At 40.7% G+C, this 25,624-nt stretch overlaps 1 protein-coding gene across 8 annotated transcripts in view; it reads left to right on the top strand.

Annotated features, from left to right (window-relative positions):
• AHI1 (Abelson helper integration site 1) overlaps window positions 1-25,624 on the top strand; it is a 219,674-nt gene that overhangs the window by 168,216 nt on the left and 25,834 nt on the right. For 6 of the 8 annotated variants that reach the window (XM_047858614.1, XM_047858617.1, XM_047858616.1 and 3 more), the window contains 2 exons: window positions 4,502-4,664; window positions 8,287-8,387. In XM_047858614.1, the coding sequence (XP_047714570.1) occupies window positions 4,502-4,664; window positions 8,287-8,387 (264 nt within the window). The remainder of the gene's footprint in view (window positions 1-4,501; window positions 4,665-8,286; window positions 8,388-25,624) is intronic. The other 2 variants (XR_007152153.1, XM_047858619.1) reach the window with 1 other exon arrangement.

The following is a 25,624-nucleotide window of genomic DNA, read 5'->3' as shown; positions in this document are numbered from 1 at the left end:
CTGCTCAGCAATACTGGTTAATGTTCCCTCCGTACACTGGTTTCAAGAGCCACTGAGAACTCTTCAGAGACAACTACAATGAAAATTTCTCAGAAGGTAATACGAAGAGGAATTCACCTCAATGTCTTACAACAGCCTGGCAGACCCTGCTTACCAAGAAATAGTCTCTGACGAGCACTGCTTTGAAGACTAAAAAAGGAATGTCAGGAAAAAAATAAATAAAAGCTTACCCTGGCACTCCTATCATGACTGCACCCAAGTAGTTTGGCCAGTTTGAAAAGAAGGAACTCTGTTTCAAGTATGTGAATTACAGACAAAATGTGATCGAGTGAATTTTGTTTAAAAAAAAAAAAAATCTCATTTCCCAGACCTGCCATTACCAACATGGGCACATGAATGAATTTTTTAAACTTCTTTTGCAGAAATATTTCATAACTGCTCTGTCAGCTCAAAGATACTGCTGAGGGTGTTGTGTCGTTCCTACATGCTCAAGCACTGTGTGCTAAGCAGTGGTGCGTTATAGAAGACACTCGTCACAAGAATGGTCGAGACAATTCCTATGACAAGACCTACCAAAATAAAGAGGAAAGTAGACACGGTGTTAAGTTAAAAGAAACCTCCTGATGGGATTGCGTCTCTCAACTTTTTTATGGAGCTTTACGCTACCCTAAAATAGCGAGATAATAACAAAATGTAATTGGAGATGGGGGAGACAATTGACGCAGAATCCACTGCAAATTTTAAAAAGCAGAGAAGTTTTTTGTGTATACGAAGATGCTCAGAAGAGAGTAAGTGATCCTCAGATGAGAAGATGACATACTGGATAAAAACACACACTGTAGTGTAAGCAGACTGTATAGATTAGATAGCAGAATATAAGCCGTGTGGCTTTAGTCCCGTACCTTCAGTACGATGAAGGAATGGCCGTAACTCCACTGCCAGGATGTGGACTGTTGGCATGTGCAGCACACGGATTCCTCACTGTATAGCGGTTTTTCGCTTAAATGTCAGTAATGGTATGATGGTGACATGCTCCAAAGACGGTTTCTTTGCTTTGAGGGATGTAGCCTCCCTAATGATGTTGGTGATGGAGTTTGGTGACAAGGCCATCGTTTCTACACCAGGAGATGAAATAATAGTGTTGAACACCGTACTGTAAGCTGGTAAGGCTCTAAAATGGGTAGAATTAAGGTGTTGTCCATTTGCGGTGCCATGGCAGGTAGTAGTGAGTGATTCATCTGACACCATCAGGTTGTAGAACTGGGTCAATCTGCCAGGACTGCTGTAACAAAGTACCAATAAACTAAGGGCTTAAAAATTTTTTGCTCACAGTTCTAGAAATTGGAAGTCCAGAATCAAGTAGCCAGCTGGGTTGGTTTCTCCTGAGACCTCCCTCCTTGACTTGCAGACAGCTGCTTTCTCAGTGTGTCCTCATATGTCCTTTTTCTCTGTGCATGCATGTTTCTACTGTTTCTTCCTCTTTTTTATAAGGACAGCAGTCCTGTTGGATTAGGGCCCCAGCCATATGACTTTATTTAACTTTAATTACCTCCATAAGGCCCTATCTCCAAATACAGTCACATGGTAGTTAGGGCTCCAACCTATGAATTTGGGGGGCATACAGTTCAGTCCATAACAGGGTCAAAGAGGGTGGAACATACCTTACAAAGACTGGAGGGCTGGGTAACACTAGTGTTCTATAGGGGCACCTGAGTGGCTCAGCCAGTTGGGCATCAGACTCTTAATTTAGGCTCAGGTCATGATTTCACAGTCATGGGATCAAGCCCCCCATTGGACTCTGCACTGACAGCCAGAACCTGCTTGGAATTCTCCCTTTCTCACCCTCTCCCTCTCTGTCTCTGTCTCTCTCTCTCAAGATAAATAAACATTAAAAAAAATAGTGTGCAATATTTGTGTAAGGAGGATAATCAGTGGATACTTTAACAGGCAAGTTGAAATGTAGGATCTTAGAGGTCTTTTGGACCCCTGTACCTCTGAAGAGACTCTTATCAAATACCATAGTGGAGAATTCAGGAAAGGTTTTCTGGCTCTAGGTTGATGGATTCCAGATTGTCAGTAATCCACCCAAGGACCCATGCCTGATACGGGACTTTATAAATGATTCTCTTGCCTGAGCCAAATCGCTCCTGCCCTTCTTCCGAGCAGCCAGCTCTGGCTCCTGATAAATAAGCACACACCAACCTCATCCTTCCATAAGATTCACCCACGTTGTGCTGTGTCGGTGCACCAGTGCCAGGGTGAGGAGCCCACTGTTTTCTGCGGCTGGAAATCAGGTGTTGTGAAAGAGCAGGCCTGCAGGTGTCTGCTCTTTCCTGAGGTTTGGGGAACTCTGTCCATTGTCCCTTCTCTCTGCTGCTTCCTCGTGTGTTTGATTCCAGACAAAGACGTCCTATAAATGTATTTAGTTTTGGACAAAAAAAAAAAGTAACTCCTTATAGTTTACTTTAGACAAGCTACTAAAGTTCTTGGTACATAAAATCCCTCAGTTATAAAATTGAAATGAGAATTCATACCATCACAGGATTGTCTAAGAACGTACATAAGCAGCTAGAATTGTACCTAGACCGTGGCAGGCATTCAGAACATTTTTATTAGCTTTCTGCTTCTGTGACAGTGCCAACTAGAAGAATAAAGGAGAAAAGGTTTGGAGAAGACAGAAGGAAGGAAGAATTAAAAGTTCCACTTTTACAGGACGCCTGGGTGGCTCAGTCGGTTAAGTGTCTGGCCTCGGCTCAGGTCGTGATCTCATGGTCTGTGAGTTCGAGCCCTGTGTGGGGCTCTGTGCTGACAGCTCAGAGCCTGGAGCTTTCTTTGGATTCTGTGTCTCCCTCTCTGTCTGCCCCTCCCCTGCTCTCTTTCTCTCTCTCTCTCTCAAAAATAAATAAACATTAAAAAAAAATTTTTAAGTTCCACTTTTACATAAATAGTTTGGCATCAGTACACTAAAAGTTATAAAAGATTTGTAAACTTGAAACCACATCCTGTATAGCATATTGTTTATTACAGACTGTGCTAAGCAGTACAATAGGAATGGCGTTTGTACCATTTGAATTAAATTATTTTTACTGCCCTTATACCATATAGTGACCGCAGGTAAGTCCACATTTATCCATTAAAATATCCTGGTTAATGTGTTAATAAATATTGTAAACTAAAAGGCACCACAGATTTGTAAACTGTTACGGAATCTCCTGCTTAAAACCCTTCTCTCTTCCCATGGCCTCTATTATGAGCATGAGCTCCTACAACGTGCATGATCTAGCCCCTACTTGTCCCTGTACCCTCTTCCCCCCACCTGGCTAGTTAGGCTCTTGCTGCTAATTCAGGCTCCCACCAAATTGAATATTTTGGGTTTCTCTTCCCTGGACACTCACAAGCAATACAGTCTGCCCAAGACATGCTTTCTGTCTCTTCACCTGGTTAATTCCTGATTATCCTTTATTCTCCTGGAGAGCCAAAATGAGGTAGCCCTTCTAGAAAGGGTCCTATTTATTATTGTATATTTAGCCCCTAGCCTAGTAGCAGGCGCATTAGGATTTCAGTAAACACTTGTTAAGTGAATGAATCAGTACGTAACCTAAATGCACAAAGGATTGTAATGATAATTTTCCATTACATATATAGTTGTATAACCTGTTAATTTTCAGACGCCATTTAAGTAGGAAAAGAAGTAGTTTCTTCTTTAGTATACATATTATGTTCTGTGTTATACAATGCATGACATATAAAATGGATTGAGGTCTGCCTCATCCTTATAACTGCTCTGAGGGATTTGTTAAATTTCTGTGCAAGCCATTCATTTTTATTGGGTTTTTTAAAAATAAAAAGATCGAATACAGTGACTACCACACAGTATAGGAAAGAGTATTCTTGTAGAAAGACTTTTCTTCTTAAATTTGTATCTGGTGAAAATAACTTTATTAAGAGTATTTTTAATCAAAAGAGTTTGATATAAAATACCAAAAAAGCCTGTGTTCATGGGAAAATATATTTTTAAAAGAGACATTAACAGTGATCAAGTGATCACAATGAAGTTATGTAATCAGGCTGTTTCATTACGTTTTGCTGTTTGTAAAATTGTTGACGTTCTGAGGGATTTTTTTTCAGTTACATCTGCTTAGCACAGAGCATGGGATCCAAAGGGAGTATAAGACAATTCTAAGAGAGTGAATGGTGTGTGAGCCTTCTTTTTATTTGCTTCACAAGTAATTCACTTAAAAAAAATTAACATCTGCTATTTTGAAGCTAATCTTAGTGTATTGAATGCTCTTAACCATTTCTCAATCCCGCAGTCTTTTATCTTGCTTCTCCTGCTGTGTTCCCACCACCCCTGATCCCATTAGCAAACCTTGAGACAGCCTCAGACTTACCAAAGTACTGCTTTGGTTTCAGCTGCTCTTCTGCAAGAGGAAGTGAATGTTGGGGGTTTTCTCTGTGGTACAGTTGTGATAAAGCTGTGGTGGTCTTATCTCTCTCGTAGGTAGTGGCTCTTTATGACTACACAGCAAATCGATCAGATGAACTAAGCATCCATCGCGGAGACATTATCCGAGTGTTTTTCAAAGATAATGAGGACTGGTGGTATGGCAGCAGAGGAAAGGGACAGGAGGGTTATTTCCCAGCTAATCATGTGGCTAGTGAAAGTAAGTTTTATGCTCCCTTCCTGGCTTACTAATATGGTATAACTGATAGTCCAAGATTTTATCATCTGCTACCCTTTACTCTCTCTGTAACTTTTGCATATGTTTACCAATGGGTATTGCTTTTCATTCTCATGATGCAAAAAATAAAAATAAAAAGGCGGCACTGATGCACTAGAAAGCTACTACATTCTGAGATTGGAACATTTCCTTCATGGACTTAGCCCAGGGGACCTGCCTCTCTAGCTACCAACATTCTTCAGCCCTACGTGCTGGCCACCTGCTTCATACACTCATGTCGGCTCATCTCTTGCCGCAGTGACTTCTCAGTTGACAGGCCCTGTGAGAACCAGTCTCTTTTTTACTCTGTATACCTCAGTCCTGGCTGGTACCTGCTAGAACGGAACCACATCAGGTTGTTTCATTCTCGGGTGAATTAAATCCCCATTTGTGAGAGGCAAAGGAAATGAGCTGGAGAAGAAGTTCTAAATAGGAGTTTGTGAGAGCTGTAGATGTCCTAGCAGGCATTGGAGAGGTACAAACAGAACTAATACAGAGAGCCTGAAGATAAAACAGTTTAAAGACTGAAGAAAGGAGAGAAGTGGAGCAGTGCTTCTTGAGAAGAATGCTTCTTATCAGCAGTTCACTGGATGGTTTGGTGCAAAAGCACAATACTCAGGGATCAGGAAAACTGACTTTTAATCCTTGCTTGACAGCTAATATCAATATGCCTCAGTTTCCTCCTATAAAATGAGGAAGTTCAGTTCCGTCACCTGTAAGCTTCCTTCCAGAAACACTAAAATTGTATAGTTCTTGTTTAAAATGTAGTACAGGCAGCCTTGAGAGCACACTTTTTTGAATCATTATTAAGTCCTTTGTTTCTGCAAAAAAGAAAATATTATAAGTAACAGTTTGCCTTTCAGGCTAGTCTGCAAAACCCCATTTAACCCAAACTGGCTGAACAAAATACTATTGATTCCTAATGTAAGTTCTGAATTTTGAGAGCAAAAGAGACGAAGGAAAAGAGGAAGAATTGTTTCTTCCATGAGAACTGGGTGCTAGGCTAGGCGCAGATGAATTTACTTCTCTTTCACCCCCTCTCATTACCATGTCTGCACCCTGGTACTTCCCAGGGCCCCCTTCCCCAGTCTCCAGAGCTCCTGGTCTCTGCAGCTCTTTTCCTCAGCTAATCTGCTGCTTTCAGCAAAGTCCTCCCCTCAAAAGTGCGAAGTGTCTCAAAAATTACCCACTTCTCTCCCTCATAACAAATTCTTAATTTCCTCCATGCCACTGTTGTAATTCTTCTCTGAGCAATAAATGATTGGTAGCTCTTAAAACTGCTTTTAATATTCAAAAGAGGATGCACAGTGGAGAAAAATTAAGAGTGCGGAAAGAAGAAATTTTGGGACAGGTTAATTCCCAGTCACTTTCATAAGCTCAGTACTTGTAACTTGCAGATCGGTTCAGATGTCCCAGTTCTTCCTTCCCTTTCCCAGTGATGGCTTTCCCTCTAGATCAACAGCCCCAGTTTGGCAGGAGTAACTCCCATTTTCAAGTCAAGAGAGCTGCCGGCCCAATGACAGTCACTCTGCAGTATGTCTGTAATTTTAACGAGGTATTATAATCCACTGTTTCTTCTAGACAAAGTGGAAACATTCAAACTATTTTTTTTTACTTGAAAGTATAAAAAGATGATGTATTTATTTCCAGGCAGGATGGTATTAGATGTTTTACCTTTAGAGTAGTTATTTTGTTTAGAACAGTTAGTTTGTAGAAATAACCTCTTAGGCTTATGAATCTTGAGAGGCTATAGGTATGTGATCTACAGTGGGTTAAAAATCCGTGAAAATTGGTTTCTGTTCCATAATAACCAAAGTGAGACTTCTGAAGCATACTGCAGTGGTGGTTGATGGCTGCATGCAGAAATTAATTCCATGTTCCAAAGAGTGACCATCCTTCGACTGCCATAATTCCTTATTGTATCCCAGGGTAATTGGTATTTGCTTTTGGCCTCAGTCACTGCTTCTTGAAAAAGCCTTTTATCCGGAACACACAAAAAATTCTCAGAAAACCCGAGAATATAATGATTGAATTCTCACTTCATCAGGGGTTATCTTCTTTTCCCCTTTATCCTACTTTATACCTGAATTTAACAAAAACGCACCTGCTCAGTTTTAACACTAGAGAATAAAGACCATCAGCGGCATATCCCACTCTAAAAATAGTAGGAGAAATTGTCCTTTATCTTCATCTGAAGCCCAGTATGCAAAGCAAATGCTCTAAGGGAGTGTATATATGTGAACAGACTCTGTACCAACCGTTCAGTTGAAAGCCATGTCCTCTAGGAGAACACAATAGAAGTACCCCATTATTATAAAGAACTTACTCCTTTTGTATCTTAAGCCACTGGGAAGAAAAACATGAACAGCCTCACTTAATGACATCTAACATCCTTTCCAATGAGAGATAAAGAAGCCTAATAATAAAATCAACCCATACACAAAGCCAATTAATATATCTTACAATTTAAGGATTTCAATCAGGTATATTTTACCAATGTCTCTCAATTCAGAGTTGCCCAGGATTTTCATTTAGCTGAAACACGTTTTCTGTTTAGTCCTTTTAAAATTCCCACATTGATCCTGAGAAACTTAACAGAAGACCATGGGGGAGGGGAAGGAAAAAAAAGTTAGAGAGGGAGGGAGCTAAACCATAAGAGACTCTTAAAAACTGAGAACAAACTGAGGGTTGATGGGGGATGGGAGGGAGGGAAGGGTGGGTGATGGGTATTGAAGAGGGCACCTGTTGGGATGAGCACTGGGTATTGTATAGAAAACAATTTGACAATAAATTTCATAATAAATAAATAAATAAATAAATAAAATAATAAATAATAAAATTCCCACATAAGCTTTTCAGAGTCAACACTGTATGTAAATAGATTATATAAATTATAATCTTAGACTATCAGAACCTTAGACTCAGACTGTGAACAGATTCAATATTGTTATAGCCATGCGCATTTATTTCATACCATCTTCCCAAATTATTCTTTCTCCTTACCTCTGCCTGCAAAATCCTACCTATTCTTCAGAGTCTGACATACCTACCACTTCTTGCGTTGAGCATTTGCCATCCACATCAGAACTTGTCTTTATTGTCTCTCTTTTGAATAATGATATATTCTGTTTTATGTTACAATTGTGAACACGTCTGTCCCTGACCAGATTGTAGGCTCCTTGAGAGCAAAGGTTGTCTTTTGATCCTCTTCCAACTCCTCTACCAGTACCTAGCGGGTAACCTTGCCTGTAGCAGGTTCCTGGTAAATGTGAGTTGAGAGAAAATGAGATAAGCATCTGCATGACCACATAAGAAGTGAAAATGACACCTTCTATGTTTTTCAAATCCTGCTGATCAAAACTTTCCAATCATAAATTATGTTCTTTTGATAACTACTGTGTGCGACTATAAATTGACTATAATATGAAGTGCCAGGTAGCTTATTGTTACACCAAGGAAGTGACTATCAATACCTTTAGTTTCATATCTGCCCCCCCCACTGTTTCCCCCACCCCTGGCGTCAGTGCTCCTCAATTTGTGACGTGAATTCCTCGTTCAATTCCAGCACTGTATCAAGAGCTGCCTCCAGAGATAAAGGAGCGATCCCCTCCTTTAACCACAAAGGAGAAGACCAAACTGGAAAAACCTTCTTCAGCTCTTCAAAAGGTAAATGTTTTCAAGAATATGGATTGCATGTGAACTGTAATTTTTGCTCTCTGGATAAAATACAACTTTATTTTTCATGCTTATATACTTCATTGCATTCATTATGGTTTCTTTTAATATTGGCACCTACATTATTGAAATATATAAGGCAAATATTATCATCATTATTATCATAATATTAGTAGCCATAATAGCCATTTTCCAGATAAGGAAACTGAGGAGGCTCAGAGGGATGAAAATAGACCCCAGGTCACAGCCCAGGTGGTGGGGCAAGGACCCCAAGTGGAACCTGTGATTTTAAGTGTGATGCTGTTTCTGTGTTGATGCTGTGCTGACCCTGTCACCCACCCGCCTGAGGGTACACAGTTAGGCTAGAGGTCTTAGAGCCCACAGAATAAACATGTCCTATTTTCCTGGAGCATTCATTTGACTTGCTAGGAATTCAGAATGTTTTAAGCTAAAAAGAAAATGGATAGGAGCGCCTGGGTGGCTCAGTCGGTTGAGCGACCGACTTCGGCTCAGGTCATGATCTCACGGTTTGTGAGTTCGAGCCCCGCGTCGGGCTCTGTGCTGACAGCTCAGAGCCTGGAACCCGCTTCGGATTCTGTGTCTCCCCCTCTCTCTGTCCCTCCCCTGCTCATGCTCTGACTCTGTCTCAGAAATAAATAAATATTAAAAAAAATTAAAAAATTTAAAAAAAAGAAAAAGAAAAGAAAATGGATATATTAGAGAAATGTCATGTTTTTTAGTCTGTGCCATCTGATCCCCCGGGGATATCAGTCTGTTCTTTTGATGTTAGTAGTACTTCGATAGAAAAGTTTAACAAGCAGTGTACCATCATATATATTACTTATTAAACCTAAAACTTTACTTCTTGACTCCTTAAACTGACATATATATTTTTTGTACAAATACCATGTCATGATAGGGTTGTTTTTTTTTTCCTGATAGAGTTTTTTGACAGTTGAACCTGTCCATGTGTCATTTAGTCATTCAGCCTGTGTTTATTGAGTGCTTATTTCCATGCTGGGCGTTCTATTCGTCCTCACGGAAACAGGATTGAGGAGGCAAAGCATATGCCCGTCAGGAGCCTGCAGGCTGGTGGGTGAGACACCAGCGGACTAGGGCAATTCCAGCGGACAATGGTGGGAACTATCATGAAGCTATGTGCACAGTGCCTTGGGAACACACAGGAAGAAACCCTCTGAATGTGCCCTGGGAGTCCAGGAAGAGTTCTCAGACAGGATCATTGTTGAGCTGAGGCTTGTACAATGAAAAAGTATATGCTAGCTAGATGATCTTAGAAAAAACATCTAGCAGAGGGAACAACTTGAGAAAACTGTGGTATGGTATGGTTATGTTTGAGGAACATGGGGTCTAATGGGGAGAAGGAGAGGAGAAATGCAAGAGCCAGGCCACGGAGAGCTTATTGTGCTCTGCTAAGATGCTTACGTTGTAAATGCATCAGACAGAGGGGATCCCCTTAGAGGAGGTAATCCAGGGAGTGACATGGACAGATTTGTCTGTTAAAAATACATTCTAGTGGCAACACAGTGGTTGGATCAGAGGTACCTAAGACCTGGGTCAGGGAAATTCATTAGGAAACCACTGAAATAAAATATAAAAGCGTGAACTAGTGGGGAAACAAGGGAGGATGTAAGGTATCATTGATAGGGTTTTTTGATTGATTGAATATGATTAGGGAAGTTGGAAATCTAGGATTGTGCTAAGGCCCTGGCTTATTATACAACTGATTGGAGGGTAGTACCATGGAAATAATAAAAGAATGAGGAATAGTTGGGGGCATAGAGACTGACAGTGGTAACGAGGAGCCTGTGATGAGTTCAGTTTTAGAGATCTTGATTTGTTAGTGGTGTCTGTAGTGCTCCCAGGTGGAAATAGTCCCTAGGAAGTCAGACATGCAGGATTGGAATTTGAGAGAAGGTAGGGCTTCAGATCACGTGGGGAGGAGTTAGTGTATGCATTGTATTCTATCAGAAGAGTTGAAGCTTGTAATGAAGGAGAAAGCCTGGGGGGGGGGGGGGGGGGAATGTTGTAGAGTTTTGAGAGAAAAGCCAGGGACAGAATCCCAAGTGAACACTGGTATTTAAGAGAGAATCTGAGAAAGAGGAGACATTAAGAAAGAATAATCGAGTGGAAGGAAGGAACCAGAAAAAAAGAAGTGCCCTAGAAACCAGGAGAGAAGAAAGGTTCAAGGAGGTCAGCAATGTCAGAAACAGCCAGTCAGTTCGGCAGTGGAAGCATTTGGTAATCAGGAAGCCCTGGCAGAAGTGTCAGTGATTGACAACTAGTATGACTGGGATTGAAGAGTAGAATGGGGCCTCAGCAAGGGAACTCGTAGAGGTCATTCCCAGAGCTTCACCCGAAAGGAAAAAAAAAATTCCCACTGTGTCTGGAGGGTGACACGCTTCCACGAGTGACTGTGTAAATACTGGAGTGACGTGTCAAACTAAGGAGACAAAAGCAATGGGCAGGTTTAGGTTGCAAATAGATAAAGAAAGCACACATAGATCTTGGAGGAAGCAGGAGGTTTTTTTCAGAAAGACAGGTTGATAGATTAGCCTTGGCTTAGAGCAATGGTTCTCAACCTAGGGTGATTTGGCCTCCCGGGAGGCATTTGGCAGGCGTTTGGTCTGGAAATATTTTTACAAATACATGCATAGAGGGGGATACTGTTGTCATAGATACTGCTAAACATCTAGAATGTACAGGACAACCCCCCCACCACCAAAGGATCATCTGGCCAAAAATGTCAGCAAGGCTGAACTTAGAGCAGTGCCCCTCTGAGACAGGTAAATGTCAGTGAAGATACAAATAAATTGGTAGGGTGGAACTCTAAAAATTAAGGTTGGCATTATGTTCTCCACCACAGAAAAGAGTTCCACTTCAAAAGTGAGGGCCAAAGGAGTTAGGAAGAATAGTGACCCTTAGAATGCCTGTAAAGAGAGCAGGCACGAGAGCTCATCTGAGACATCTAGAGAGGTTCCTGAGTGGTGCTGAGAGCTGTTTGTGTCCTCTGAAAATGTAGGTGGCCTAATTCTGTGTAGTTGGATTTTTTCCTTCAGTTGTGTTCAGCATGCGGGCCATAGCAGTGGAGAAGGCATACTTGGTTCGATACGTAACCAGGGCAGTTGTGATAAAGCACGAGAGGATAAGAGACTTGATAGTGTTGTTAAGAGAGTCACCAGAGTGACAGACACACCATGGGGGATCTGCCAGATTGAAAGGATGTGGAATCAGGAGAAGACTGGCCCACTTAGAAAGCAGGGTTCTCTGCAAGGTTGCAGTAAGCCATGCCTGCCCACGTGGAAGCAGAGTGTCAGACCCTAAAGGAGGTGACAAGCTGGGGATGCCTGGCTGGCTCATTTGGTGGAGGATGCCACTCTTGACTTGGGTTTATGAGTTTGAGCCCCACATTGGGTATAGAGATTACTTAAAAATAAAGTCTTTAAGGGGCACCTGGATGGCTTAGTCAGTTAAGCGTCCAACTTTGGCTCAGGTCATGATCTCGCAGTCCGCGAGTTCGAGCCCCACGTCAGGCTCTGTGCTGACAGCCTGGAGTCTGCTTCGGATACGGTGTCTCCCTCTCTCTCTCTGCTCCTCTGCAGCGTGTTCGCGCTCTCTGTCTCTCTCTTTCTCTCCTCTCTCTCTCAAAAATAAACATTAAAAATACGTAATAATAAAATAAAATAAAATCTTTAAAAAAAAAAGTTGGCACTATGCCCTGTAAGCCCACAGACTCTTTTGCTTACTTAATATTTCAGTTGTCAGGCAACTGAGGTTATAATAAATTCACAGAGCACATATAAGAGCTGAAGTGAATAGAAGGACACATTGTAAAAATTGAGTTGGTCAAGGAACTGGACCCAGAGTGGTGAATAGGTTGTTCTCTTGGACTTTAAAATTCTATAATGGTTACAAGAGTTGGGATAAGGGGACACTGGTGACCCAAGAGCTGATGTCCTTGATTCTTACATTAGAACAGATGTCTCACTCTTGGCTTCACATTGAAATCACCTAAGAAATTAAAAAATATATATATATCGATACCTGTCCCCACACCCAGAATGTGATTTAATTGCTCTGGAGTGGCATCTCAGCATGGGTAGATTTCAGAAGCTTTCCAGATTATTTCGATGTGCAGCCAACATTGAGAACCATTGTGTTAGAGTAACCACAAGGTCTGAAGCAACAACTACAAAGACAAATAGGGAGTGGTGTAGTCAGGTGTCATGGCATCCAAGGAAGAGTGTTTTAAAGGTATAAGCCTTTGGGGCGCACGGCTGCCTCAGTTGGTAAAGCATGAGACTCTTACCCTGTGAGTTTGAGCCCCAAATTGAGTGTAGAGATTACTTAAAAAAAAAGTATTGGGGCGCCTGGGTGGCTCAGTCGGTTGAGCGACTGACTTTGGCTCGGGTCACAATCTCATGGTTTGTGAGTTCAAGCCCCGTGTCGGGCTCTTTGCTGACAGCTCGGAGCCTGGAGCCTGCTTCCGATTCTGTGTCTCCCTCTCTCTCTGACCCTTCCCCATTCATGCTCTGTCTCAAAAACAAATAAAAGTTAAAAAAATTTTTTTAAAAAAGTATGAATAGCCTAAAATTAACAACAGAGAGTTAAGAGGGGGCATGTGTTAACTCCAGGCCCCTGGGATTCATGGTTGGGTTATATAAGAATGAACAGCCTGTGCTACAAAGAACTGAAAAAAAAAAAATGTTTCTAGGTAAAGTACCAGTTTCAAGTACAGCAAGGACATATGACAGTGGTCACCTGTGACAGTATGGGGACAATGGGATACAGTTCAAAGGGTTGGTAAGGTATTTGAGCAAATGCTACATGTGTAATATTATCCATTGTTTGTAAATGAGCACCAGGGTTAAGAATTTAGGAAGATACTAATGTACATTTACAACCTAAAGACATTTAATGCAAAAAAGCATTTATAACATCAGCACAGGGAGTCATTGTAATAGCTCACAATATTCGTAGTCTGTCAAGAACTGTTAGAGATGCTATGAAAGGCATAACCTTTACTTCTAGTGACTTCCTGGTATCCCTGACTCCACATCATGCTGACCTTTGAAATTGGGGTTACTCAACCCCCACGTCTGTGTGCAGTAGCCTTGAACTAATTCTGCTCTTACTGGCTGCCTGGGATGTTGGTATTGCCCTTACCTCTTCCTGATGCACCTGTGTTCCTATGGATACAGACCTCTTAACCTGCTTCTCAGAGTCCCCAGTTCTCACCTCTGCCCCTGCTTCTCCACTTAGAATAACTTACTTCATCAAAAAATATTGTGTGCTTTTTCCTTTCACAGACTGATGTCCATGATTCATGTATACCTTTATATTTATAATTCAGCAGAGTAATTCTTCAGATACCCGTCTTGACCCTTGAGGTCTGCCTCAGGCTAATCCCACTACTGCCCAAATGCTAGTTCTAACAGACCTCAAGGACCTCGCAGACATGCAAAGTAAAACATTTAAAAACATAAAAATAGGTAAAGCAAGGACTTCCAGAGGATAAGACTCCATGCGGGCAAGAGAGTAGAAGAGTCTTCATGTTGAGAGGGAACTCAAATGGCCTTTAACGTTTAAGATGCATAGATTTCTTTGGTTGAAGAACATGATTTTATCTGCTCAGACTGGATTCTTGTGTTAGAATAGAGGCCTACATGTTTTTCTCCTAGGAATATAACAGGTGTATAGGTAGATAGTGTTTTACTTTCCCTCTCTGAGAAAGTATCAGGAATGATATACGCTTATGTAAAAAGAAGAAACAGTAATGTTGTCCCAGGTAATCAAAATGCTTTGGGTACACTTTGAGTCATGATGCAGACAGCCAGCCCTTGAGAAATGTGTAACCAGCCTTCCTTAGCACCTGGCATAGTTGCCTTTCTTCAGTTGAGTCCTTTATCAGAATATATATGGTTTGATTTTATCAAGATCCTGCCACAAATTCTATCAGATGTTTAATTTCATGTACAAGTTTTATATTTATTGTCATATAGAAGATATGTTTAAAAAGAAGAACATGAAAAGTAGTTCTGATAAGTGCTTAGAATTGTGGAGGGGAGGGTCCTAAGTTCATAGAATTACAGAATTGATGACATGGAAGGAACCTTAGAGATCATCCACGGTGATTCTAGTCAATTCCTTCATTTTACAGATAAGGAAATCAAGATCCAGAAAGGTTGTAAGAGTTTTGTTCAGAATGACTCCTAATTAGGAGCTCGGACTTCATGTTCTCAGGCTAGTGCCCCTTTGTCCCCACCACCTAATCAACAGCACAGACAGCTGTTACCTGCACAGCTAGCCACGTTTCGTGTCACATTGGTTTTTACATTCCTGTTTTATGTTTGCTTCATGGGGCCCATCTCTATGTGGAAGTTTTTAGAATTGTATTCTCTGTACTTTTTAAGGAAAAAAGGAAACCACCTCAGTAGTTTTCTTTCTTCTTGAACTTATCTCTATTCAAACTATGGAATAAGAAGTAAAACTATACCTTTTAATAGCTTGGCAGCTGCTGAATCCTGTAAGTCCTTCCAAGTGGAGCACACCTGTTCTGTTGCTGAAAGCCCCGGGTACATTCCAGCATTTCATCTGGTTCACTGCAGTGTCAGTGGGTGATGGCAGCATTTGGCTCTCCCAGGGCAGGAGGCGGGCACAGGGCTTGAGGTGGTGACTCTCCATGATAGGCCAGAGATTCCCAGACAGATCATTACCTATACCACAGGAGAGCGAGAGGAGGAGAATGTTTTCCTCAGGCTCACTCCAGAACATTTTTATCGGGATGTGCTGTGAATGTGCATCTAATAGAAGGAAGAATATTGGTGCTATCAGGGAGGAAAAAACTGAGAAGCTTGGGGAAAAAAATAGTGCTGACAACCTTGGTTTATTTATGTTTGTATTTTAGACCTTATTGTTTTCTTAGGCTCTCTATTTTTACTAGCCTAATTATTAACCTATGTCATCCATTTATTTGGGGAGAAAAGTTGCTGTTAAAATTCCTGTTTTAAAATTTTTTTAATAACTTTAAGTTGTCTGACTGTAAAAGTAGTATATGCTCATAGTTTAAAAAATTTAACCAATAAAGAATAGTGTAAATGAAAAATAAAACCCCTCTGTCTGGCTAATATTTGTGTTCATTCCAACAGTTTCCTCCATATCCTGTTAAAAATGTTGTCTGCACATATGAGCATGCATATCTTTATTCATGTCTGTTCTTCTTTTCAATGAAACTAGGATCATACTTAATATTCTGATTTTTTTTCCCATCAGTATATCCTGGACATCTTTCCTTATTAGCACAGATACTTCTGATTCTTTTTTAAGTTTCAAGGTACTGAAATGCCCAGTTTTCTTTTTTTTTAATTCCTAAAATGCCCCCTTTTTTTAGATTTCAGAAAATGCTTATTTTTTTGCTAAGAATGAAACCCAAAGCAGAGAAGCATCTTCTACTTTATGAATGTTTCAACATTGATACAACCAAGTATGTTTTTGTGCAAATTCCAGGTGTATAGTAATAATTATGTATAGGAATGTCAGATTATTTTTGTGAGTATAAAGAAATTACTGTGATGTTTTTGTCTTTCTCTAAAAACTCATTAAAAGAATAATATTTATTAGTTTCGCTATTTCAAGGTACTTCTAAAAATATCCGTTATAGCTCAGCTTCTCCCATGAGGAGAAGAGTGTTTTAATTCTGCTCAGTATTTTACTGAGCATCTGGAATTAGAGTAGGCTGGGCTTATTCAAAAGTGCTGACCCCTAAACCAAAGTGCATGATACTCCAGTTTTATTCAGGAACAACTCTCTTCTTGTCTAGTCCAAAGCAAAACAGAAAACCCAGAAGCATCAGGTAACTCCATAGTAGTACCTCTTCCAGCCAAGCATACAATGCACACAAAATCTTAAATTGATAATTCTGTCAACCTCTTAGAAAAACAGTAGGCAGTATATTAGCTGCCTTCAGTGTACATGTGTCTGTCTTCATCTACGGAATCTCTAATTTTCATTTACCCTCTTCATCCCAAAAGAAGACAGTTCATTAAGCCGGAATTAACTGGGCTATATGTCACTATTTTCAAAAATCACTTCCTATAGAAAAGAAAACTTTCCATTTACTGGTCCTTGTACCAGGAGTGCGTCTGAATTATTTTTAACCACAGAAGTAATAATGATTTTATTATGTTTAATCCAACAACATGTTTATAATAGGCACTGGTTACTTTTGGTATGTTGAAGCAGATTTTTCAGATATCCAGAAGTTAATTAATGTATGCTAAATCATTGAAAATACAATCATAATATTGCCTCCTTCCTATTGCTAAAGAATAGTATCAATTTATGTCTTTTTTTAACTTTAGTAATTTGGTTTATCAAACAAAATACAGTTGATTTGTCTCCAATTTGTTATTTTAAGTAGATAGAAAATTAATTTGTGTTTGGATCTGTTTTAAAATTTCAGGAATGTTTAGTTTTCTTCCTTCATCTGAAGAGCATGAAATCAAAATCTTAACTTACAAGTAAATCTAAAACCAAAGTACTTATCTGTGTCCTGTGAAGAATCTCAGTGCAGACGATACGGATGTGTATTTTTCCTTATAATTTGTTTCAATACCTTATAACTATTTTGAGAAAAATATTAACTTCAAAAACCATTGTCTACAACTGAAAATTTTCTATTAGCCTAGAGAGAGAACATGTTCTGCAAAGAAAGTAAGTGGACCCTGATGATGTGACAGCAAAGGGAGTATGAGTCACCTCACGCCCACAGACTCTGCTTTCAAAAGTAATGTTCCTAAATGTTCTACACGGAGAAACTCTAAAAGCCTCCAAAATCTCTCTTACCCTGAAAGGAAACCGTATGGTCTTGACCTTCTTAAAGGTCTGGTGACCAGTTTCTCTACTCATTCTCCTTTTTACACCTTTGCCTCAGCCAGCGTGTTTGACACGTGTACCTCGGCTGCTGCCTTGTCTCTTCCCCTCAGCAGCTGTGTTGCTTGCTATTGGGGCAGAGTCCCCCTGTGTGTTTCCAGGAGTCTCTTAACCCCGGCAGAGTGAAACACCGCTGACAGCCTGTCTTCTCAGCTTATCTAGCCTGGGTCCGGGACCTCCATCATTGCCAGCGGTTCCAAAATTAAAGGGGCTGTGAGAGAATCCCCCTGTAGCTTAGTTTGGGGAATGTGTCATATCCTTGATGTCTTCTTAACTCCCGTTACTTAAAATTTACACAAAATTACATAAGGGCAAGTTTGTTTTCCAGTATAGCAACCCACTGATGATTCACCTGATTTGAGTCTCTGAGCCCATCCTCTATCACGTTTCGGTTTCTTATGTAGAGCTTCCATTGAAAACCCAGTTTAGAGAATAATATAAATTCAATAAAGATTTCATAATTGTTCCAAGAAGCCATTGGTAAGAATTTGTAGGACATTCCCTCATGACTCTGAGAAGGCAGATGTAGCATTCAATCTTTGAATGGATGAGTATACGTTAAAAATATAAAATAAGTGATGTACTCGGTCAAACCAATGTTTTGCTTGGCCCATTACTCACTCTTACTATGACAGTAAGCATTGTTTGATAGAATAATATGGTATTTCCTTTTGCTTTTCATGATGGTATCAGTAACATCCATCTAATAATCTGTCACCGATCTAAAATATGTAAGTTGTTGGGGTGCCTGGGTGGCTCAGTCAGTTAAGCATCAGAGTCTTGATTTCAGCTCAGGTTATGATCTCACAGTTTGTGAGTTCGATCCCCACGTCAGGCTCTGCACTGACAGTGTGGAGCCTGCTTGGGATTCTCTCTGTGTCCGTCTCTCTTTCTCTCTCTCTGTCTCTCTCTCTCTCTCTCTCTCTCTCTCTGCCCCTCCCCCCTCACTCTCTCAAAATAAATAAATAAATACTTATTTTAATAAAATTAATAAAATGTGTAAGATCTTGTTGGGAGAACTTGCCACCAGTCATTCCAGGTTGTAAATTGTCCTTTAGATACTGGCAGAATTGATTAATATCAGTCACCCTGTCTTCTGACTCAACAAGCCTGTCCTTTTTTTCTGAAGTTCTCTGATACTCTGACTTTGCTGTCCTCTTGTGTTTTGTCAAGTACTCCATAGTTTCTCAAACTTGGCACTGGCATTTGGGGCCAGATAATTCTTTGTTTGAGGGAATGTGTATTGTAGGATGTTTAGCGGCATCCCTGGCCTCTGTCCACCCATTCACTAGATGCCATAAACACTAATCTCTCCAGTTGTGACAATCAAAAATGCCTCCCAGATATTGCCAAATTTCCGCTGAGACACAAAATTATCCCCTCCAGTTGAGAACTACTCTATTGTAATAAAAATATACATATATAATATTGTGACATACATATGTGTGTTTTTCCTTCAATTACAATTCTTCTTATTGTAAGGTCCTGTTAAGGAAATTTTGCCTTCATTTTTCCATTTTTGGCAAGCTATACGCATATACACTATATGGAGTTACAGGCTATCCTACTTACTTATAAATAATAGCTTCACATAAAGATGTATCCAACTATGGTGAGGCTCAACATGAAAAGTATATATAAAATGTCTCACTTAAATTTAGATAGCTCTTGACTACCATTTATTTCCTTTGCCTTAGAAATTAACTATATGCTCATGTTCTTGTTATTACGCAGCAGCCCCAATAATGCCATAATGATCTCTAATTTTAACACGGTTCTCCTTTAGTTGGCAGACAAAGGAAAGAAACTTTTTTTATTTAAAAGTCTCTTTTATCTGCACAAACCCTGCATATAATACAATACACTGAAACAGTTTTTCTTTTATCACTCTTTTACAGAACTTTTTTGTGCTTAATGAGCCTTGTTTGTATGTTTGTTTGTTTACCCCTATTTATGCTTCCCCATTACCGTGGATGTGTTGAAGTAGCGACCTCAGTTACACACTTCTGTGTCTTACAAAGAACACCTCCCAAAGGTGATAGACCTCCCAAAGGTTGACATCTCCTTTGTAAGAAAGTGTTCTCTGCCCAAGTGATGCCATCTTGGAGCAACTGACTAAAAGCAGTATCATTCCCAAGATTACAGTAGAAAACATGCCTAGACCGAGATCATGAGGCTATCTATTGTCCTGTCCTGAAACTCACTGGCAGGTATAAGTGTAAATTACATTTCATATTGAACTTCCCCATTTGAGCAATCTTGTAGTATGGTCATAATTTTTTTATTTTTTTAAAGTTTTTATTTGTTTATTTTGAGAGAATGTGCATGTGTGCACGCATGCATGCACAAGACGGGGAGGGGCAGAGAGAGAATTCCAGACAGGCCCGTGCTGTCAGTGTGGAGCCCAATACTGAGCTTGATCTCACAAACCATGAGATGGTGACCTGATCCAAAACCAAGAGCCAGGCGCTTAACCAGTTGAGCCATTCAGGCTTCCCTGGGTCACATTGTTTATCACAACTTTTGTAATTAACCACAAATGCCATGTATAATTATTTCATTTGTTATAGCTAATAAATTTTACATTATAAATATTGTTAAAACAAAAGCATGATTTGTGCTCGGGTATAATGGATATAAACCTACTAAAATGATGTAAAGAGCAAAGTTAAAAGCAACATCACTGAACAATTTTGTTCAAACTAATATAGATACGTACGTATCCATATGCATATGTACACATACTGAAGTGAAGAAGAATAAGGAATCATTCATTTAGACAGACTGGCCAGAACCTCCACTTGGTCAGAGAAGTCTTTTCCCCCCATAATCTCATGGCATATTGTTGGTCTCTTACTACATTTGTCACCTGCTACCTCAGTGCCAAATTATTTGTACATACGTTTTCCCTTACTAAATTTTGAGTCCCAGCCTCACTGTTTCTGTTTTATATTGTTTATCAGGAGGGCAATGGAAATTCTTGATGGGTAGGGTTGGTAAGAATAGAGATTCAAGCCAGAAGAAGGGAAGAAAACAAGGGAGGAGATCACATAATCCATGCTTATTGGTTACGAAGCTATATTCACTAAGCTTCAGACACCAAATCAAAAATTAGTCCTTAGCTCTCCTACCCCAACAAATTGCCAGTTTGATTTATGCCAGATTAATAGTTATCAAAGTTCTAGGCCTCAGAATCACCTGGGGCACTTGTGTGAAAATCCTGGTGCCAGATCCTACCCTAAACATGCTAATCTTTGGGAGATACTCCTTTATATTTCTGAAAGCCTCCCTGGGAGACACAAGAGTTACGGAATTTCGCTAGCAAATGTTCTTCCAGCCTTATTGGAGGAATAACATATGTGCTTCAGATCCCTTGATCTCTGGATATATAAACTTCAAGTTGACCTGACACATTATAGCAGCCTGTAAAGCATTACACATAGCTGCGTGAAACCAATGGGAATCAACTTCCCAGTTGTTCCTTTCAAAGCCCCTCATCTTAGTACTTTACATAGAGAATATTCTCAATAAATTATTATGATTTGACTGGGACAGAGCTCCCAAAAACTTCATAGATATGTCAGGAGTAAGAGAAGGTGGCAACAAAGAACAGTAAAATAGTAATTTTGTAGATACACAGAAGCCATACCGAAAAATATGGAGCGGATTCTCATTGTTCATAGTAGTTATGGTCTCTGAATTCACCACAAACACTGAATTGGTGAATGAATACTGAACCAGTGTTCCAGGGAAAATACCGGATTAGGTTCCTGTGAGCCTCTGGCCACCACGTTTTCATCAGCCAACCAATACATAACCTAGTTTTATGTGTGTTTCTGTGTAAAGACACCTTATTTAATATATATATTGTTGATTCATTAAAATTGGACTCCTATCCAACAGTACTATAGCTTGTGCCTGAGCACAGATCATCTGACATATGTATTTCATCTAAGGCACATCAGCCTTCTTGCATTTAGTCATACTAGACAACATTTCAACATGCTCTTAGGGATCATTTTAAACAGCAGAATCACCAAGCCAAACACAAAAATGTGGAAAACATAGCAGTAAACAGACCACAAAAAGGATGCTCGTTTACAGTATGAGAGCTGAAATAAGACAGAACATTTGAAACATGCCAAAGCTTTAGAAGTTTCTAGTGTTTCAGCCCCAAGTGGGATTGTGTGCATCAGGCAGCTCAAATTTTTCACCACCCTGCACGTGCACACGTATTCAAATGACTATAAAAGCACTGCCGGTATTGATCTGGGATTACAAGTGAACTGTAGTGAGGATGTGAATTCACAAATAGGCAATCCATAAATAATGATCGGTTGTGTGTTGAAACTCTCCTAAAAGTACATAGTTGTTCCATAAAACCCATTAAGTCTTTATAATAAAGATGAAGAAGAAGGTCAGGCAAAGAAAGCTGGTTTAAAAGAAAAAAAAAAAAAATACAACCTGCTACTTCTAGCATGACTCATGTGTCTGACTTTTTTCTTCTATTTCTTTCTTCCTCTCTGGATGGAAATAAAAAGTCCAAAGGTTCCTTGAAGGCAGGGGCTATGTTCAGAATTGAATCCCCAGCATGTAATACAAAGCAGGTATCCAGTGAGTGTTTACTGAGTGATGGAAAGGTCAGACAGACAAATAGGAGCACCTGTGCTGAGATGTTTGTGAATCTTCCACGTCGGACCTGACCCCCGTCAGAGACCGCAGTGCAGTGATGGTGCTCATGCTCACACAGCAGATGTTCAGCAGTGGATAGAGGGCTGGGTGCGATGGACTTCATCAAACAGTTAGGTCTCCATGAGTCTCTCCAATTTCCTTCCTTAATCTCCCATCTCTAGCGAAGAGTTCAGTCCCAGAGGAGGAGGGGGATGCCCCAAATGATTCTTTAGTTTGCAGGAATTTAAAAAGAGAGAGAGAAGGTGGCATTCTGATGTTTCCTGCCTCCCCGGTCATCTGCAGTCGTTTTTCATTCTCCCCAAATCAGGTTACTCTAGAGCAGCCAGAAATAAAGTCCTGGAAGGTGCAATTATTTAGCAGTTGAATGCCAGATACATACAGTACTTGGAGTGTGTGACTTAGCATTACTACTCTTACCGGTCCCTAGGTCTGGGGGTAAACTAACTGTTCATTTTAGCACTGCTGAGGAAAGTCACGTAATTGTCTTGCTTGTCTCTGCGTCATGGTTGTGATTCCCAGCCTCAGTGAGGCCCATGGTCTCGATCATCTTTTTCATTCTTCCTGGCTGACTCCCTGCCCCGTTCTGTCTGTGCTGTGTCACAGAGACGTTCACATCTCTCCAGCCCCATCCTCTTACTCCAAGCTGACTCTGAAGAGAAGTCCCCCAACATGAATTTTCTCTACTTCTCATCTCTACGGTCTCTGTGTTTCTGTAATTTCACCTTCCCTCTCCAGCTGCTTTCAGGTAAAAAAGGAAGCCCCCTTCTTTCTACAGCTGACGCCTCCACTGGTGGTTTTGGTCATTTCCCTTCCACGTTCTTCCAGCTCCTACTGCATCCGTGAGCCCCTTCCTTGCTCCACCACTCCTGTGGCATCTTATTATTTACTCATTTAACACATGCATATTGAATGCCTGCTGTTTTTCCAGGCACTGCAGTGGGATGTCGTCTGGATAGCATAATGGCAAATTAGACAGAAATTGCCCTTCCAGCTTTTATAGGAGTTATAGTCTAGGGGCACCTGGGTGGCTCAGTCGGTTAAGCGTCTGACTTCAGCTCAGGTCATGATCTCAAGGTTTGTGGGTGCAAATCGGGCTCTGTGCTGACAGCTCAGGGCCTGGAGCCTGCTTCTGATTCTGTGTCTCCCTGTCTCTGTCTCTGCCCCTCTCCTGCACATGCTCTGTCTCTCTCCCTCAAAAATAAATACTTTTTAAAAATGTTTTTTAACGTTTATTTATTTTTGAGAGAGAGCATGAACGGGGGAGGGGCAGAGAGAGAGGGAGACACAGAACCGGAAGCAGGCTCCAGGCTCTGAACTGTCAGCACAGAGCCTGACACGGGGCTCGAACTCACAGACCGTGAGATCGTGACCTGAGCTGAAGTCGGACGCTTAACCGACTGAGCCACCCAGGCACCCCTCAAAAATAAAGATTAAAAAAAAAAAAAAAAAAAAGAGGGCCAGGTAGGCGGGAGGATACATTTGAGGCACTGGCAACCACATGTGCAAAAGCCCTGAAGTGGCTAGAAATACTCAGCAGAAAAATTTTAAAGCCAGCTAGCTGGTCCCAGGGGGAAAGGACAAGGAATGAAACGCAGAGTAGCAGGAAGGACCAAACCCAGCAATTAACAGACCATGTAAAGAAATACTCCATACCCGCAATGTCCTGGGTCATTAACACTACCGTCTCTCTGCTGTTTCTCTTTCCTTTCAGCATTGAACTTACTACTCCTTTTTCATCTGGCTTCACCAGCCACTATATTTCAAGCCTTCTCTGAGACGTACACTGCTGCATCTTTTCTGTTGTTGTTTTTTATTTTTCTCTAACATATTTTTGTCTAGGTTATCACTTCTACCCCCATAGTTTTGGGTATCACTTTGGTATTCTCAGATGTACCAAACTCTACATCTGTAACCCTGGCTCCTATCCTGAATCCCCCAGGTATATTTCTAACTGCCTCCTAGAAGTTTTTATATAGATATCATTCTGGAATCTCTGGTCATGCCCATCATCTGCCGTCACCTTCAGGGAGTTCCCGCTTGAAAGAGCTGGCAGATGTCAGACATTTGGGAGTTTTGCTGCACAAGAGTTCAGTAGACTGCAGTACAAAATGCAAGAAGAACAAATAGAAATGGTTCCTGACCTAAGCTTCGTGAGGTCAGGAAAAGCTTTCCAGAGGAATTGATTTCTAAATTGAGTTTCATGGAAGCAAGGCATTCCTGGCAGACTGAACAGATATATACTAAGGCCTGGTACACTTGGGCCACACAAGTATTTCATCAGGTCTAGAGGTTGGGATGCAAAGTTAAAAACAGAAAGAGCTGGGGCACCTAGGTGGCTCAGTTGGTCAAGTGTCCGACTTTGGCTCAGGTCATGATCTCGCAGTTCGTGGGTTTGAGCCCCACACAGGATTCTGTGCTGACAGTTCAGAGCTTGGTGCCTGCTTCAGATTCTGTGTCTCCCTCTTTCTCCCTCTGCCTTTCCCCCACTCATGCTCGCTTGTGCTGTCTCTCTGTCTCTCTCTCTCTCTCTGTCTCTCAAAAATAAACATCAAAAAAAACTTTTAAATATATTTTTAAAAAGCTGAATCTGAACAAGGAGACAGGATTTAAGAAGGTCCCTATGGCATGTTAAGAAGCTGCATTTTAGGGATGCCCAGGTGGCTCAGTCCATTAAGCGCTTGACTCTTGATTTTGGCTCAGGCCATGATCTCATGGTTCATGAGTTCGAGCCCCACATCGGGTTCTCACTGACAGTGTGTAGCCTACTTGGGATTCTCTCTCTCTGCCTCTTTTTCTGCCCGTCCCCCCCACTCATGCTGTCTCTTTCAAAATAAATAAACTTAAAAAAAAAAAAGGAAAAAAAGCTGCATCTTATCCTGGAGGTAGTAGGGAGTCACCAAAAGATTATCTAATTGTTTCAAAAGTGCATTCTAGAAGCTCTGAAAAAAATGGAAAAAAAGCAATACTGAAGGAACTATGACCAGGAGAAGCTGTTGCAATAATCCACGCCAAATACAATGAGAAACTAGGATTTGGTGAACTAAATGCATGTGAAGGTTAAGGAGAAACCTGGGTTTCTAGTTTGAACACCCCCTTGTATAAGAGTAGAAGAACTTCAATCTGAGACTCAATGAAATTGGCAGCATCTATGCAACAGTCACTTACAGATATCTTGCAGACATCTATGGAACTCAGGAGAGATTTGCTGAAAACTCAGACTTGCAGGTAGTTCTGATGAAAATTTACAGATCCAAGTGTGTTTTCGGAAAAAACTGCTGTGTTTACAAAATTTGCTGAAAACTAGCTATTGCCAAGTCATTTTGGGGAAAACTTAAGATCTGGATCTGGTTTAATGGTATTGATTTGGAAGTCATTTGCTAAACATACTGGTTAAGTCCATGAGATCAGAGATTTTGTAAAGAATGGAAAGGACAAAGGGTAGAAAGGTTAAGGGATGCCAGTTTTGGTCAAGAGTGAACTTAAGAAAGAGCATGGGAAGGATGTTGCTGTGAAATAGCGTATCTCCTGAGATCTCTTAAGGTCTAGCTAAATGCTCCTTCCTCTGTGAATCCCTCTCCAAAACTTCC

This window comes from Prionailurus viverrinus, chromosome B2 (assembly GCF_022837055.1).
Source record: "Prionailurus viverrinus isolate Anna chromosome B2, UM_Priviv_1.0, whole genome shotgun sequence".
Classification (NCBI taxonomy): domain Eukaryota; kingdom Metazoa; phylum Chordata; class Mammalia; order Carnivora; family Felidae; genus Prionailurus; species Prionailurus viverrinus.
This window is presented reverse-complemented; position numbering and strand designations above follow the sequence as displayed.